At 43.9% G+C, this 18,325-nt stretch overlaps 1 protein-coding gene across 3 annotated transcripts in view; it reads left to right on the forward strand.

Annotated features, from left to right (window-relative positions):
- LOC106566493 (plexin A3-like) overlaps positions 1 to 18,325 on the forward strand; it is a 161,411-nt gene that overhangs the window by 66,979 nt on the left and 76,107 nt on the right. For all 3 annotated transcript variants that reach the window (XM_014134573.3, XM_014134572.3, XM_014134574.3), the window contains exon 5: positions 6,893 to 6,993. In XM_014134573.3, the coding sequence (XP_013990048.2) occupies positions 6,893 to 6,993 (101 nt within the window). The remainder of the gene's footprint in view (positions 1 to 6,892; positions 6,994 to 18,325) is intronic.

An 18,325-nucleotide genomic window follows, 5' to 3' on the forward strand; every position in this document is an offset into this window, starting at 1 on the left:
CTTTGCTGCCTCAGGGCCTGGACAGCTTGCTATCATTGATGGAAAAATGAATTCCCAAGTCTATCAAGACATTTTGCTGGAGAATGTAAGGCTATCTGTCCGCCAATTGAAGCTAAATAGAAGTTGGGTGATGCAAAGGACAACAACCCAAAACACAGAAGTAAATCAACAAAAGAATGGCTTCAACAGAAGAAAATATGCCTTCTGGAGTGAGACAGGTTACAGAGAGTCTGATGTTAAAGAGAGAGACTTATATTATAGAGATACAGGTTACAGAGAGACTGATGTTACAGAGAGAGACTGATGTTACAGAGAGAGACTGATGTTACAGAGAGAGACTGATGTTACAGAGAGAGACTGATGTTACAGAGAGAGACTGATGTTACAGAGAGAGACTGATGTTAAACAGAGAGAGACTGTTGTTGGACAGAGACTGATGTTACAGAGAGTTGATGTTAGAGAGAGACTGACGTAAGAGAGAGACTGACGTAAGAGAGAGACTGACGTAAGAGAGAGACTGACGTAAGAGAGAGACTGACGTAAGAGAGAGACTGACGTTAGAGAGAGACTGACGTTAGAGAGAGACTGACGTTAGAGAGAGACTGACGTTAGAGAGAGACTGACGTTAGAGAGAGACTGACGTTACAGAGAGACTGACGTTACAGAGAGATTGACGTTACAGAGAGACTGATGTTAGAAAGAGACTGATATTACAGAGAGACTGTTGTTGGACAGAGAGACTTGTTGTTGGACAGAGAGACTTGTTGTTGGACAGAGAGACTTGTTGTTGGACAGAGAGACTGATGTTACAGAGAGACTGATGTTACAGAGAGACTGATGTTACACAGAGACTTCTGTTAGAGAGAGACTTCTGTTAGAGAGAGACTTCTGTTAGCGAGAGACTTCTGTTAGCGAGAGACTGATGTTACAGAGAGACTGATGTTACACAGAGAGAGACTTATGTTAGAGAGAGACTGATGTTAAAAAGAGAGACTGTTGTTGGACAGAGAGACTTATGTTACAGAGAGTCTGTTACAGAGTCTCTGATGTTACAGAGAGAGACTTATGTTATAGACATTTACGTCATTTAGCAGACGCTCTTATCCAGAGCGACTTACAAATGGGTGCATTCACCTTATGATATCCAGTGGAACAACCACTTTACAATAGTACATCTATATCCTTTTTTTGTGCTTCCGCAGAGGTAGGGGGGCCAGCAGGCCAGAGGTGGATGAACGCAGTGCCCTTGTTTGGGTGTAGGGCCTGATCAGAGCCTGAAGGTATTGAGGTGCCGTTCCCCTCACAGCTCCGTAGGCAAGCACCATGGTCTTGTAGCAGATGCGAGCTTCAACTGGAAGCCAGTGGAGTGTGCGGAGGAGCGGGGTGACGTGAGAGAACTTGGGAAGGTTGAACACCAGACGGGCTGCGGCGTTCTGGATGAGTTGTAGGGGTTTAATGGCACAGGCAGGGAGCCCCGCCAACAGGGAGTTGCAGTAATCCAGACGGGAGATGACAAGTGCCTGGATTAGGACCTGCACCGCTTCCTGTGTAAGGCAGGGTCGTACTCTGCGAATGTTGTAGAGCATGAACCTACAGGATCGGGTCACCGCCTTGGTGTTAGTGGAGAACGACAGGGTGTTGTCCAGGGTCACGCCGAGGCTCTTAGCACTCTGGGAGGAGGACACAATGGAGTTGTCCACCGTGATTGCGAGATCATGGAAAGGGCAGTCCTTCCCTGGGAGGAAGAGCAGCTCCGTCTTGCCGAGGTTCAGCTTGAGGTGGTGATCCGTCATCCACACTGATATGTCTGCCAGACATGCAGAGATGCGATTCGCCACCTGGTTATCAGAAGGGAGAAAGGAGAAGATTAATTGTGTGTCGTCTGCGTAGCAATGATAGGAGAGACCATGGGAGGATATGACAGAGCCAAGTGACTTGGTGTATAGCGAGAATAGGAGAGGGCCTAGAACTGAGCCCTGGGGGACACCAGTGGTGAGAGCACGTGGTGCGGAGACAGATTCTCGCCACGCCACCTGGTAGGAGCGACCTGTCAGGTAGGACGCAATCCAAGAGTGAGCCGCGCCGGAGATACCCAACTCGGAGAGGGTGGAGAGGAGGATCTGGTGGTTCACAGTATGAAAGGCAGCAGATAGGTCTAGAAGGATGAGAGCAGAGGAGAGAGAGTTAGCTTTAGCAGTGCGGAGAGCCTCCGTGACACAGAGAAGAGCAGTCTCAGTTGAATGACCAGCCTTGAAACCTGACTGATTTGGATCAAAAAGGTAATTCTGAGAGAGATAGCAGAAGAGCTGGCCAAGGACGGCACGTTCAAGAGTTTTGGAGAGAAAAGAAAGAAGGGATACTGGTCTGTAGTTGTTGACATCGGAGGGATCGAGTGTAGGTTTTTTGAGAAGGGGTGCAACTCTCGCTCTCTTGAAGACGGAAGGGACGTAGCCAGCGGTCAAGGATGAGTTGATAAGCGAGGTGAGGTAAGGGAGAAGGTCTCCGGAAATGGTCTGGAGAAGAGAGGAGGGGATAGGGTCAAGCGGGCAGGTTGTTGGGCGGCCGGCCGTCACAAGACGCAATATTTCATCTGGAGAGAGAGGGGAGAAAGAGGTCAAAGCATAGGGTAGGGCAATGTGACCAGGACCAGCGGTGTCGTTTGACTTAACAAACGAGGATCGGATGTCGTCGACCGTCTTTTCAAAATGGTTGACGAAGTCATCCGCAGAGAGGGAGGAGGGGGGGAGGGGGAGGAGGATTCAGGAGGGAGGAGAAGGTGGCAAAGAGCTTCCTAGGGTTAGAAGCAGAGAGACAGGTTACAGAGAGACTGATGTTAGAGAGAGACTGATGTTAGAGAGAGACCATTGTTGGACAGAGAGGCTGACGTTAGAGAGAGGCTGACGTTAGAGAGAGGGTGACGTTAGAGAGAGGCTGACGTTAGAGAGAGACTGACGCTACAGAGAGACTGTTGTTGGACAGAGAGACTGTTGTTGGACAGAGAGACTGAGAGACTGTTGTTGGACAGAGAGAGACTGATGTTACACAGAGAGAGACTGATGCTACAGAGAAACTGATGCTACAGAGAGACTGTTGTTGGACAGAGAGACTGTTGTTACAGAGAGACTGTTGTTACAGAGAGACTGTTGTTACAGAGAGTCTGATGTTACAGAGAGACTGTTGTTGGACATAGAGACTGATGTTAGAGAGAGACTGATGTTACAGAGAGAGACTGATGTTACAGAGAGACTGATGTTAAACAGAAAGAGACTGATGCTACAAAGAGACTGATGTTACAGAGAGACTGTTGTTGGACAGAGAGACTGTTGTTACAGAGAGTCTGATGTTACAGAGAGTCTGATGTTACAGAGAGACTGTTGTTAGAGGGAGACTGATGTTACAGGGAGACTGATGTTACAGGGAGAGACTGATGTTAGCGAGAGAGACTGATGTTACAGAGAGAGTCTGATGTTACAGAGAGAGTCTGATGTTACAGAGAGAGTCTGATGTTACAGAGAGAGTCTGATGTTACAGAGAGAGTCTGATGTTACAGAGAGAGTCTGATGTTACAGAGAGAGTCTGATGTTAGAGAGAGAGACTGATGTTGGACAGAGAGACTGATGTTGGACAGAGAGACTGATGTTGGACAGAGAGACTGATGTTGGACAGAGAGACTGATGTTGGACAGAGAGACTGATGTTACACAGAGACTGATGTTACACAGAGACTGATGTTACACAGAGTCTGATGTTACACAGAGTCTGATGTTACACAGAGTCTGATGTTACACAGAGTCTGATGTTACACAGAGTCTGATGTTACACAGAGTCTGATGTTAGAGAGAGACTGATGTTAGAGAGAGACTGACGTTAGCGAGAGACTGACGTTAGCGAGAGACTGACGATACAGAGAGAGACTGACGTTACAGCGAGAGACTGACGTTACAGCGAGAGACTGACGTTACAGCGAGGCTGACGTTACAGCGAGGCTGACGTTACAGCGAGGCTGACGTTACAGCGAGGCTGACGTTACAGCGAGGCTGACGTTACAGAGAGGCTGACGTTACAGAGAGAGGCTGACGTTACAGAGAGAGGCTGACGTTACAGAGAGAGGCTGACGTTACAGAGAGAGGCTGACGTTACAGAGAGAGTCTGACGTTACAGAGAGAGACTGATGTTAGGAGATAGACTGATGTTACAGAGAGAAGGGGAACATGATAGAGCAGCCCCTCCTTCCTGGGTGGGGTTGCCACGAGGACAGACTCACAGAGGAGAGGAGGATCCCTTATGGACAGAATTAACAAATGTATTCAGACATTAGGAGAATGGCACCGCTCTGTGCTGCCTAGCTCATTCACTCAAACAATGGTCTTCCTCTTGCATGGGAGAGTAAATCCGGACAGGTCTGCTCCAGATATTGATATTTTCCATAAGAATTCTATGTGAGGCACTCCGATGTTTAAGCATGTTTCAAATTATTCCTTATTGATTTGTTTTGTATACAGGATGTGTATTAAGATATATTTATATGTAACTGATTAAAGAAAAAGCATGAAAAGTAGAGCCTTCCCGTCAGGCACAGACGTCAATTCAACATCTATTCTATGTTGGTTCAACGTCATTTCATTGAAATGACGTGGAAACAACGTTGATTCAACCAGTGTGTGCCCAGTGGGTTCTTCTCGTCTTCTCTAAAGCCGCAGCAATATGTGGCTGAACTCCTGCACTGAGATGTATGCTTACTAGACAGTACATCCCTCTACAGAGCCTGCCTCCTGCTTATGTCTTTAGTATTCATGAAATTTGAATGAATTGCGGTAGATAAATAATGAATAGGTAACACTGACCGGCAGAGCAGAGCGTTGCAGGGAGTTTTGGCGTGAGTGCACCTCAGCCCCATAATAACCCTCTTGTTGTCATCCTAGGGAGGTAAATACACTGGATCAAAGATGAACTCCACAGAAGATAGAGCTCTGCTTTTCACACTGGCCCACTTTAAACAATTGATATGTGGCAGTTGATGATGCTATTTTCATGCACCAACTTTAACAGTACTGTGCATATACACTGAGTATACAAAACATTAAGGACACCTTCCTAATATTAAGATTCAACTCCCCCTTTTGCCCTCAGAACAGCCTCAGTTCATTGGGGCATGGACTCTACAAGGTGTCGAAAAAATTCCACAGGAATGCTGGTCCATGTTGACTCCAATGCTTCCCCACAGTTGGCTGGATGTTCTTTGGGTGGTGGACCATTCTTAATACATACGGGAAACTGCTGAGCGTGAAAAACCCAGCAGCGTTGTAGTTGGTGTGCCTGGCACCTACTACCATGCCACGTTCAAAAGCACTTAAATCTTTTGTCTTGCCCATTCACCCTCTGAACGGCACACATACACAATCCATATCTCAGTTGTCTCAAGGCTTAAAAATCATTCTTTAACCTGTCTCCTCCCCTTCATCTACACTGATTGAAGTGGATTTAACTGGTGACATCAATAAGGGATCATAGCTTTCACCGAGATTCACCTGGTCAATCTGTCATGGAAAGAGCAGGTGTTCCTAATGTTTTGTACACTCAGTGTATAATGTTACACCACCATGATAATACATGAAGAGATATGAGCTTAGAACATAGTCTTCAGTGGGTAGCCTGCTTCATTATCCATATAATGAAATGTTTGATTTTAGTCTCTTGAATCGACCTCCACTTCAGAGTTGACTTGTTTAATTCCATCCCTTTGTGAGCTGTCTGTCCGCAAGGGCGTTGTGGGATGTTGCGAGCCGAACCGAGCATCGTGCCAGAGACACAGACTTGAGGGCAGAGGATTATAAAACGGTGTCGGTGGTGGGATGGTGTGTTTACGCGCTGGCACTTTGCAGCATAAATTAGCATGGGACAGGAAGCGCAGCGCTCGGCATAACACCTCGCCCACCCACAGCCTGCGGCCTGACTCCCTGACACTGGAGACAGAGGCAGAGAGGCAGGGCCTGCCAGGGTTAGCGGTTAGTGCTAATGCTAGTAGCATTCTCCACTGCAGCAGTGTCAGGAACCAGGAACTCACCAGCAACAGCAAATTGAAAGGCAACGCCACATCCCTTTTGGGCGGGATTGTGTTTTTCTCTCTTACAAAATTCATTTTTAAAGACGATCAAAGGTTAGGTCCTCTCAGAGTAAGCATTTCAGCACTTTAGGAGATATGCGGTGAAAGCTGTGAGGAGATCTTTGTCCATGTCCTTTAAGGGCACAGGATTAGCATGCAGAGAAAGAGAACGGGAACCTGTGGTACATTGCCCTGTGACATCTGGTCTTCACTTACTGCCAAAGGGAGGGGGAAGATCACTCAAAACAGAATACATTTTTTATTTAAATCCATCGTTCAAGGCAACCCATTAGACTGTGCATGTTTACGACGAGGGAACGACCATAAATGACGCTCCCCGCTGAGTCTGCACTTTGTCACTCTAAGTTAGCCATTTAGTTGCTATCTATAAGCCCTGGGTGATACATTGAATAAGTCGTCTAGCGCTTAAGGTTTTGAAATGTTTACCAACACTGGTGAACTGACCCACTCTCTATCACTGCAGTTGAATAAATGGATTCAGACCTCGTGTCAGGAAATGATTTAGTCCTTGAAGCACGGATGTGTCCCAAAACTCATTCAAATTGTGAGCAATACATTCCCGCTTTCTGTTGAATTTCATATCTTACGTAAACGAAACGCTATCATGACAAATTCATGGTTACGCCTGGGATTTAGATTTGTTTGACCCTCGCGACGCATCTGTACGCGTAAAAAAAGATTGAGAAGGTGAGGAAAGCACAGTGAACAGTGCTAGTGTGAGTCTGAAAGTGTGTTGAATAAAGATGATAAGCTCAGTTGTGTTCTGCAGGTGAGCCGGTTACCTGTGGAGAGCTGTGACCAGTACACCACCTGTAAAACCTGTCTGGCCTCTGGAGACCCCCACTGTGGATGGTGTGTACTTCACAACAAGTAAGTGGCTCACTTTACACATGCTCTTATCTTCTCTGTGGGTAGATGAACTTACTGGGAAATCAAATAGCGTGGTTGTTTTAGTGTGATTAAGTTGCCTCAGTCGATACCAACTATATGAGAATGAATTGATTCCTGAACAGCTGCACGGATTTCCAAGGTGACATTTTGATACCAATCAAAGGGAGAATAAAATGGGCTCTGTTAAACATCGGGAGGCCAGATGCTGTTGGAAAGTAACAGTAATACATCCTGTACATTCTGAACTTTTAATGGACCACTGAGAGGTTCGGGGTTCAGCCAAACTAGTGGGAAGCTGCCTGCTGTCACCCAGTCCACCTGGTCTGCTCCAGTCCGCTCCACACAGGAAGTGACGGGTGACAGCTGCCCCAAATGTGCTCCTTCCTGTTGACCCTTTTGGGCTGACCCTTAGACAGCAGCTGGTAGGTCGGAGCTCAGGAAATGTCTGGATATTGCTGGCCCTCTGCCACTCCTCCCTCACTCCCTCACTTGTCATCAGGCACATTTGTCCTCCAGTCCCACTGTAAATGAATTGGCTGAGAACATCATGAGAGAGTGCTGTGTCCTGTCACGGGGGAGAAGGAGAGCCTGCGAAGGGGGAAGCATGTGTGGCTGTATAGTGTACCCTTTATCGAGTGTAATGGCCACAATATGGAGGGGCTTTCTCTGACATAGGCCATGATTAATGGAAAAACAAAGTAACTCTAAAGGTAGGGAAATAAAGGGGACAGGAAATTGAAGCACATGCCTTTTAAACAGCAAGCCATGGGTTTTATATGAATTATAGAAAGTCCTAAAATTGTTTCATTATGTGACATTTCTCACACCAAGGCCTGGTGTCAGCAGTCCAATATTTCCCCTGTGTTGCATATCTAGATAATGTTCAGAGGTAGATGAAAACATTTTTCGGAGCCTAGGACCTCAATGACGACCATTGTGGAATTTTCATTCAGTCCTTTATCATGATAACAATATTTAATTAAGATTAGAATCTGGGACTGATAATGGAATAATTTGCATAGATTTTTGCCAAACTAGTTTGAAAATGATATTTCTCTGCATAGCAATGCAGTATTCCGCGCAAATGTTTTTTTTACACAAACTTGTGACAACCACTGCACAGCACAATTAGTGTGAGATAATTCAAAGTGATGAGAAGATAGAATGGCTAAATTGTGCCCGATCCACATGTCAAACCTCTGTTCCTCTCTGGTGAAGCGACATCCCAGAATGACACAATCCTCTTCTATTTCCATCCTCTTCGGTTCAGCACCTTTATGTGGCTTCAACCTGCTCTCTGTCTGTCTGTCTGTCTGTCTGTCTGTCTGGCTGTCCGTCCGTCCGTCCGTCCGTCTACTTGAATCCCACTGATGCTTAAACAGAGAAACAAAGGGATGTTGATTGAGTCAGATTGAGATGGGTGACATTTGTTCTGTGGGACAACACACATACACTCAGGTCAGGTCACATGATCAGTGGACTCTGAATGTTGGGGCTCATGAGAAACAGAGAGCAGGGTATTGTTCATCCTAGCAAGATGCAGGCCAGGCCAGGCAACCTCAGATTGCTCAATCATGTACAGGAGGTAGCTCAAATGACTCCAATGACTCGCTTCCATGGACCACAATGGGCATCTCCTCTCTTCCATGGACCACAATGGGCATCTCCTATTCAAGCCCAGTCAATGAGCCACGTTTTCAGACAGCATACACTTTACTTGGTGCTTAACTTTAGATTGTGTTTCATTTTTTCGGGTTTCTGACCAGACTACTAAAACTCAATGTGGTTTCTTCAATATCTTCGATATGACCTTTTCTAGGCCAGTGGATGTAGTCACAGGTCCAGAAATTAAACTAATAATATACTGACTTTTGTAAAGCATACTGACCTTTATGATGTTGGTTATTCCCCTGTGGGGATATAGCTTTTTTGACCATGAGGTAGCTACCTCAGTGGAATTACATTAAACAATAATGCCAGAGGGGGTGTGGTCCAACTGCCTGACATTGCCACGGTGTGGCCGTTTCTCTCTGATACAGAGAGACTCATCCATTATTTTATTACAAGCAAGTTTGACTACTGTAATGCTCTCCTGTCTGGTCAACCCAAGAAAGCCATTGATCAACTGCAAAACCTACAGAATGCTGCACCACGGCTACTGACCAAGACCAGACAGAGAACAGACATTACACAGGTTTTAAAGTCTTGGCACTGGCTGCCTGTGAGTTTTAGAATTCTTCTATTAGTTTTTAAATCAATCCACGATTGTGCACCCCAACACATCAGACATGCTTTTAAGTTCTGTACCCAGTAGGTCCCTCAGGTCCTCTGGTACTGGCCTTATAACTATCCCAAAGTCTAGGACCAAGAGGCATGGAGAGGAAGCCTTTAGTTACTACAATATGCCCCCAGACTCTGGAATAGCCTGCCAGAGAACCTGAGGGGGGCCGAAACTGTGGAAATATTTTTTTAGCTTTGATTTTCCTCAGGGTGCTTTTGGTTGTTCAGTTTGTCATTCTTTTGTTTTTTGTGTAGTAAATATTTCCGCTTTTATTTAATTGTTTTTCAGTTATTTTATTTCCTGTAAAGCACATTGCATTGCATTCCATGTCTGTATAAATAAAGCTCTATAAATGTGCTGTATAAATAAAGCTTGATTTGATAAATAAAGCTTGATTTGTATATGGCCAATATACCAAGGCTAAGGGCTGTTCTTAGGCACAAAGCGAAGTGCCTGGATACAGCCCTTAGCTGTGGTATATTGGCCATATGCCACAAACCCCTGAGGTGCCTTATTGCTATTATAAACTGGTTACCAGCATAATTACAACAGTAATTCGTTTTTTTGCGTCATAGCCATGGTATATTGTCTGATATACCACGGCATTCAGCCAATCAACATCCAGGACCCAAACGACCTGGATTATAATTCAGTGTTTACCACAGATGTCTGCAATGGCCCCATTCACCTCCTTGCTCTCATTTCACGGATAGAGAGCTTTATTTTGGTACGTCGATGTGACGTAACTCTCAAGACCTCCTTTAAATCACTTATCAATTTGAATGATTTGCCTGAGTTATGACTTTTCATATGAAAGCTGTGGTGGGTATCACCATGTGCTCCTCTGATCTGTAATACCAAAGCACTTATCGCTTGTCATGTTACTGTTTTGACACATATGGGAGTGATGCTCCGAAAAAGGATTCAGGGAAATTTGGGGGGTTGTTAAATCTTAATTCTTAATCTGTGTTGCCAGAGCTCTCTTTCCCTCGGGAAGATGGGTTGCCATGAGCGATGGCTCTTCAAAAAAAAGAAAAAAAAGCCAAACACACTCTGGATTGGGAGACTAGCTTTGACCTGCTTCCTTTCTTTTACCTGTTGTTGTCTGGGCTTTGTCTGCTATTCCCCCAGGGCTCTTTAGCCTCTAGCCATCATGTTAGTCGAGCCAGGGTAGAGGAGGGGAAAAAAACTAAGTGCACCCTGGGAAATGGTCTGTGTCCATGGCAACAACAGGAAACTGGAAGATGGACTTGCAGTGTGATTCAAATCAGCCTTATTTTGTGTATCTGTTGAGGGGGCCATTGGTTAGAGTGTCTCGTGGCATTTATCTTGTGGAAACACCCCTTACTCAAGATACTTCATTCATGTCCTATAAACGATGAGAGCACACCGTGAAATGACAACACACCATCATATGGCATTATCTGTTCAGTTATTAATGTATGGTAAAAGATGTACCTCTGCCTTCATTTCAATATAACTGGGATTGTCAGCATATTCTTTTAATTATTTTTAATTAAAGCAACTTTTATTACATGAAACTATCATTTGCAATGTTTGCTGTTGCAATGTTTGCTGTCTTGACAAAAGCCTTTCTTTAATCCAGCATTTGCAGAACCCAAATGCACATTCTGAACATGTCTTTGAGAGACGGTGTTTCAGATTAACATGGTTGAAGGTTATAGTAAAAAGGACAGTAAAAAAGCTGCCGATAAGTGACTGTCCTATCAATATGGTTTCACCCCTTCAGCAGACTTGATCGTCTCTTGCGTCGTCTTTCTCACTAATCAAAGTCAAATAGATAATTAACCCAGACCCTTAGTGGCAGTTACGGCCCCACCCTCCCCAATATCAATTCATGTGCTCAATTGATCCTTGATCCTGTTTCTGTGTCCCAGTGCTTCCCAGTTAACCCCAACACTCCCATTTGAATTATGTAATGCCATTATTATTAGATCATTTACACGTGTTATGAAAGGCTTTTTTTCATCTGCTTCGTCCAATAAGTCATTTGAACAAGGTAAAACTCTGCTTCATCAAGCATAATGTGGTATAGACTATCGTGTGAACATATAGCCTTGGATTCATTTGACTTTGAGGATACTGAATGGATACTGAATGAGGGCAGGGTAATAGAATTTGTGAAACCTGCAATGGTGAATTGCCATAAGGAATGACTCAATTTGAACTGAGAAAAAAATAGTTTCCAAAAAAGAACGCTGTTCTCTAGTTGAAATGGAGTGATATGCTCAGCGTGATATGCTCACATTAACCCTTTCTCTTGGGGTTAATGTGACCGCCCAATCTCCCACCCACGTTCCTCGGGCCTTTAGCACCTCGCTACATTCTCCTCTGACAGTTTATAGCCCTATTTCACTTGATCATATATTACAGAGGCCTCCTCACCTGCTAATTGAAGATGTGGTGAGTCCATTTTGTCCCCACAGAGAACAGAAGATGAACCTCACTAATGCAGGTCCTTGATCTCCTGGCTTTCTCTCATGGCGCCATAGGGAGGGAGGGAGAGAGGGAGAGGGAGAGAGAGCAGCTGAAGGGACCTCCACCCCAGGGGGACAACGTTTCACCATAAATCACATATCTGCCATTCCACTAGGAAGAGGCCTGCAGTGTAATTGAATGAAATCTAATTTCTGGGAACTGAAGGACAAAGCAGCAGAAAGAATCCCAGTGATCTGAATGGTTGGTGGCTTGTGAGGAGACACACCACAGTTCCACTTACTGTACAGAGAACAGTCTTGACTGGTGCTAGGCCCTGCATTTTTAATTAAGCCTACCCCCATTCTCTCCCCAGACATATGGTTTTAATTAGAAGTAAACAAATCATTAATGGTGTGTTGCGTCTTGGGTGAAAAACAGCCCTGTAACTTCAGCGGCTTCTTAATTCTTTTAGAAGTGGTTCCTCTAAAGGAAAATAAAAGAACTTTCCTTCCGCAGACGATCCAGATTCAATTATCACACGCTTAAGTTGAATGGTAACCTTCAAATCACCATTTCTGCTTCACTGCTTCTGCTTTCTCACATTTAATAGCTTGTATAATATACTGCTCAAAAAAATAAAGGGAACACTTAAACAACACAATGTAACTCCAAGTCAATCACACTTCTGTGAAATCAAACTGTCCACTTAGGAAGCAACACTGATTGACAATACATTTCACATGCTGTTGTGCAAATGGAATAGACAACAGGTGGAAATTACAGGCAATAAGCAAGACACCCCCAATAAAGGAGTGGTTCTGCAGGAGGAGACCACAGACCACTTCTCAGTTCCTATGCTTCTTGGCTGATGTTTTGGTCACTTTTGAATGATGGCGGTGCTTTCACTCTAGTGGTAGCATGAGACAGAGTCTACAACCCACACAAGTGGTCAGGTAGTGCAGCTCATCCAGGATGGCACATCAATGCGAGCTGTGGCAAGAAGGTTTGCTGTGTCTGTCAGCGTAGTGTCCAGAGCATGGAGGCGCTACCAGGAGACAGGCCAGTACATCAGGAGACGTGGAGGAGGCCGTAGGAGGGCAACAACCCAGCAGCAGGACCGCTACTTCCGCCTTTGTGCATGGAGGAGCAGGAGGAGCACTGCCAGAGCCCTGCAAAATGACCTCCAGCAGGCCACAAATGTGCATGTGTCTGCTCAAACGGTCAGAAACAGACTCCATGAGGGTGGTATGAGGGCCCGATGTCCACAGGTGGGGGTTGTGCTTACAGCCCAACACCATGCAGGACGTTTGGCATTTGCCAGAGAACACCAAGATTGGCAAATTCGCCACTGGCACCCTGTGCTCTTCACAGATGAAAGCAGGTTCACACTGAGCACATGTGACAGACGTGAGAGAGTCTGAAGACGCCGTGGAGAACGTTCTGCTGCCTGCAACATCCTCCAGCATGACCGGTTTGGCGGTGGGTCAGTCATGGTGTAGGGTGGCATTTCTTTGGGGGGCCGCACAGCCCTCCATGTGCTCGCCAGAGGTAGCCTGACTGCCATTAGGTACCGAGATGAGATCCTCAGACCCCTTGTGAGACCATATGCTGGTGCGGTTGGCCCTGGGTTCCTCCTAATGCAAGACAATGCTAGACCTCATGTGGCTGGAGTGTGTCAGCAGTTCCTGCAAGAGGAAGGCATTGATGCTATGGACTGGCCCGCCCGTTCCCCAGACCTGAATCCAATTGAGCACATCTGGGACATCATGTCTCGCTCCATCCACCAACGCCACGTTGCACCACAGACTGTCCAAGAGTTGGCGGATGCTTTAGTCCAGGTCTGGGAGGAGATCCCTCAGGAGACCATCCGCCACCTCATCAGGAGCATGCCCAGGCATTGTAGGGCGGTCATACAGGCACGTGGAGGCCACACACACTACTGAGCCTCATTTTGACTTGTTTTAAGGACATTACATCAAAGTTGGATCAGCCTGTAGTGTGGTTTTCCACTTTCATTTTGAGTGTGACTCCAAATCCAGACCTACATGGGTTGATAAATTGGATTTCCATTGATTATTTTTGTGTGATTTTGTTGTCAGCACATTCAACTATGTAAAGAAAAAAGTATTTAATAAGATTATTTCTTTCATTCAGATCTAGGATGTGTTGTTTAAGTGTTCCCTTTATTTTTTTGAGCAGTGTATAAGTAGGCATGTGATACATTTCAGGCTTGTTTTTTTGCCAGAACTTTTTTCTTCATTTTTCATAGATGTTTATTTTTCCTTATATTACATTTTCATCACTTTATAGTATTTGATTTAATAGTTTTTGGTGATGGTGTTAATGGAGATTGTAGTGAAGTAGTGCTGTCATCTTCGACCCTGTTCTATCTGATACTCTGCTTTGCTCTGTCTGTCTCAATGTCAGATGATCCCTAGTCGTGTGCAGTAATATCCAGTGGCTTATTGGACTTTGTAAAAATGACAGTGCTGGTTGGTGCATAAGCAGGAGTTTTTATTGGTGATAATCCTCAGCCACTTTCAGTGCAGCTGTCAAGCTTAAAGGAAAACTACACCCAAAAGCTATCTTTTGGTATTTGTATCATTAGTCCATTTTTGACATAGTCCCAAAATGTTTTTGATGTCAGCAATCAAGTTTTCAAGATACATAACTTTCAATCAAGTCATCAAGATCTATAACTTTCAATCAAGTCATCAAGATCTATAACTTTTAATCAAGCCATCAAGATATATAACTTTCAATCAAGTCATCAAGATATATAACTTTCAATCAAGCCATCAAGATGTATAACTTTTAATCAAGTCATCAAGATATATAACTTTCAATCAAGTCATCAAGATATATAACTTTCAATCAAGCCATCAAGATGTATAACTTTTAATCAAGTCATCAAGATATATAACTTTCAATCAAGTCATCAAGATATATAACTTTTAATCAAGTCATCAAGATATATAACTTTTAATCAAGCCATCAAGATATATAACTTTTAATCAAGCATCAAGATATATAACTTCCAATCAAGTCATCAAGATATATAACTTTCAATCAAGTCATCAAGATATATAACTTTCAAAATACAGAAATACAGTCTGTATGACTATTGAAACGAAACCAGAAGATAGTTTTGGGGGTGGAATTTTCCTTTAAAGCGACAATCAGCAGTTGAAACAATAAAAAAGTGTTTCTCCGCCACTGTTTCACTAAAAAGCTGAGGGATGGGGCTGGAGAAATACAACCACTCTCAAATTCATAAACAGAGCTATTGATGAAAGGACTGACCATCCATGATATCAAAATTATATATTTTGAGTCTATACAGTGCTTGTTTACATTTACATTGTTTACAATCATTGGACTAAAACAAGCTTATATTTTGGGTTCTGATGGGGTACGACAGTTGAACTAAGCTCATGAGGCATTTGCAATTTATATTCTTCAAGATTCAATGGGTTTATATAATTAGTTTATAAGTTAATAAATGAATGTAGCGAACTGCAGATCGCCCCTTTAACCACTACACTTACAGTAACGCCATGTCTAACAAAAGTGTTGCTGTTATAAATGTTTTTAATATCAGGTTGCTCCTTAGAATCTGTTTGGAGAAAAAGAGGACATTTTCTTCCACAGCAGAAAATAGCAGGTTTAAAATAAAACTGCAATGAGAGAGAGAATGGCTGCTATGTGGCATTAACCTGATCATTAACCTGAGATGTTCTGGCTTCAATAGGAATATATGAAACAATTGTTTCCAATAATCCATGTGGTCCTGAATGGCTCAGTTGGTAGAGAAAGGCACGTGGGTTCGATTCCCGGGGCCATCTGTAGGTAAAATGTATGCACAGAGTCGCTTTGGATAAAATCTGTCACATGGAATGACGCTGGAGAGACGAAGCAGGTACGGGGAGTAAAACATTCAATAACTAACGGACATGGACCGAGACAGGACCAGCGTCAGCATACAAGAAAACAAAGACAAAAAACAATCAATGCAGAAGCGGGGAACAGCGCTGTGGAACTGACAAATATAGGGGAGGTAATAACAGGTGATGAGTGAGTCCAGGTGAGTCCAATAACTTTGATGCGCGTGACGAGGGAAGGCATATGTGCGCAATGGATGATAGGAGTGAGTGATGCAGGGCATCCTGGCGCCCTCCAGCGCCAGGGGGGAGCAGACGTGACCAAAATCGTCTACTAAACGGCATATATTATTATTATATACAGTTGAAATCGGAAGTTTACATACACTTAGGTTGGAGTCATTAAAACTCGTTTTTCAACCACTCCACAAATTTCTTGTTAACAAACTATAGTTTTGGCAAGTCTGTTAGGACATCTACTTTGTGCACGACACAAGTAATTTTTCCAACAATTGTTTATAGACAGATTATTTCACTTATAATTCACAGTATTGCGAATCCAGTGGGTCGGAAGTTTACATACACTGAGTTGACTGTGCCTTTAAACAGTTTGGAAAATTACAGAAAATGATGTCATGGCTTTAGAAGCTTTTGATAGGCTAATTTACATCATTTGAGTCAATTGGAGGTGTACCTGTGGATGTATTTCAAGGCCTACCTTCAAACTCAGTGCCTCTTTGCTTGACGACATGGGAAAATCAAAAGTCAGCCAAGACCTCAGAAAAAACATTGTAGTCCTCCACAAGTCTGGTTCATCCTTGGGAGCAATTTCCAAAAGCCTGACGGTACCACGTTCATCTGTACAAACAATAGTCCGCAAGTATAAACACCATGGGACCATGCAGCTGTCATACCGCTCAGGAAGGAGACGCGTTCGGTCTCCTAGAGATGAACGTACTTTAGTGCGAAAAGTGCAAATCAATCTCAGAACAACAGCAAAGGACCTTGGGAAGATGCTGGAGGAAACGGGTACAAAAGTATCTATATCCACAGTAAAACGAGTCCTATGTCGACATAAGCCGAAAGGCCGCTTAGCAAGGAAGAAGCCACTGCTTCAAAGCCGCCATAAAAAAGATAGACTACGGTTTGCAACTGCACATGGGGACAAAGATCGTACTTTTTGGAGAAATGTCCTCTGGTCTGATGAAACAGAAATATAACTGTTTGGCCATAATGACCATCGTTATGTTTGGAGGAAAAAGGGGGATGCTTGCAAGCCGAAGAACACCATCCCAACCGTGAAGGACGGGGGTGGCAGCATCATGTTGCGGGGGTGCTTTGCTGCAGGAGGGACTGGTGCACTTCACAAAATAGATGTCATCATGAGAAAGGAAAATTATGTGGATTCATTGAAGCAACATCTCAAGACATCAGTCAGGAAGTTAAAGCTTGGTCACAAATGGGTCTTCTAAATGGACAATGACCCCAAGCATACTTCCAAGCATACTTCCAAAGTTGTGGCAAAATAGCTTAAGGACAACAAAGTCAAGGTATTGGAGTGACCATCACAAAGCCCTGACCTCAATCCTATAGAAAATTTGTGGCAGAACTGAAAAAGCGTGTGCGAGCAAGGAGGCCTACAAGCCTGACTCAGTTACACCAGCTCTGTCAGGAGGAATGGGCCAAAATTCACCCAACTTATTGTATGAAGCTTGTGGAAGGCTACCCGACACGTTTGACCCAAGTTAAACAATTTAAAGGCAATGCTACCAAATACTAATTGAGTGTATGTAAACTTCTGGCCCACTGGCAATGTGATGAAAGAAATAAAAGCTGGAATAAATCATTCGCTCTACTATTATTCTGACATTTCACATTCTTAAAATAAAGTGGTGATCCTAACTGACAGGGGATTTTTATTAAATGTCAGGAATTGTGAAAAACTGAGTTTTTAAATGTATTTGGCTAAGGTGTATGTAAACTTCTGACTTCAACTGTATTATCCAGACCCCGATGGGTCAATTATCAGAATAAAAGTTTCTGCTATGCAGCATTCAGCGGACCATCGGGAAGTTGGTTACAAAAACAACTTTGAACTCAGCTTGGCTCAGCATATTTCAAATGTAGTACTTTTTAAAATATTTTCATATATTTTCCTAAATGTGTGTTCATGATATACACTGGTATCATTTGTGTGCTTCTGCTCAAACCCAACCTGCTCACTGAGGCCAACTCAGTCATTTGTTACACCTAAAGCTTATTCCCTAATTTATGAATTTGTCCCAGATTCCCAGTGCTCTGTTGGACAATGGAGTGCATGGATTTTTACCCAGTAATACGGCTGTGTACTGTACTGAGCTGAATGTTACCCAGTAATACGGCTGTGTACTGTACTGAGCTGAATGTTACCCGGTAATACGGCTGTGTACTGTACTGAGCTGAATGTTACCCGGTAATACGACTGTGTACTGTACTGAGCTGAATGTTACCCGGTAATACGGCTGTGTACTGTACTGAGCTGAATGTTACCCGGTAATACGGCTGTGTACTGTACTGAGCTGAATGTTACCCGGTAATACGACTGTGTACTGTACTGAGCTGAATGTTACCCAGTAATACGGCTGTGTACTGTACTGAGCTGAATGTTACCCTGTAATACGGCTGTGTACTGTACTGAGCTGAATGTTACCCTGTAATACGGCTGTGTACT

This window comes from Salmo salar, chromosome 13 (assembly GCF_965601325.2).
Source record: "Salmo salar chromosome 13, fSalSal1, whole genome shotgun sequence".
Lineage (NCBI taxonomy): Eukaryota > Metazoa > Chordata > Actinopteri > Salmoniformes > Salmonidae > Salmo > Salmo salar.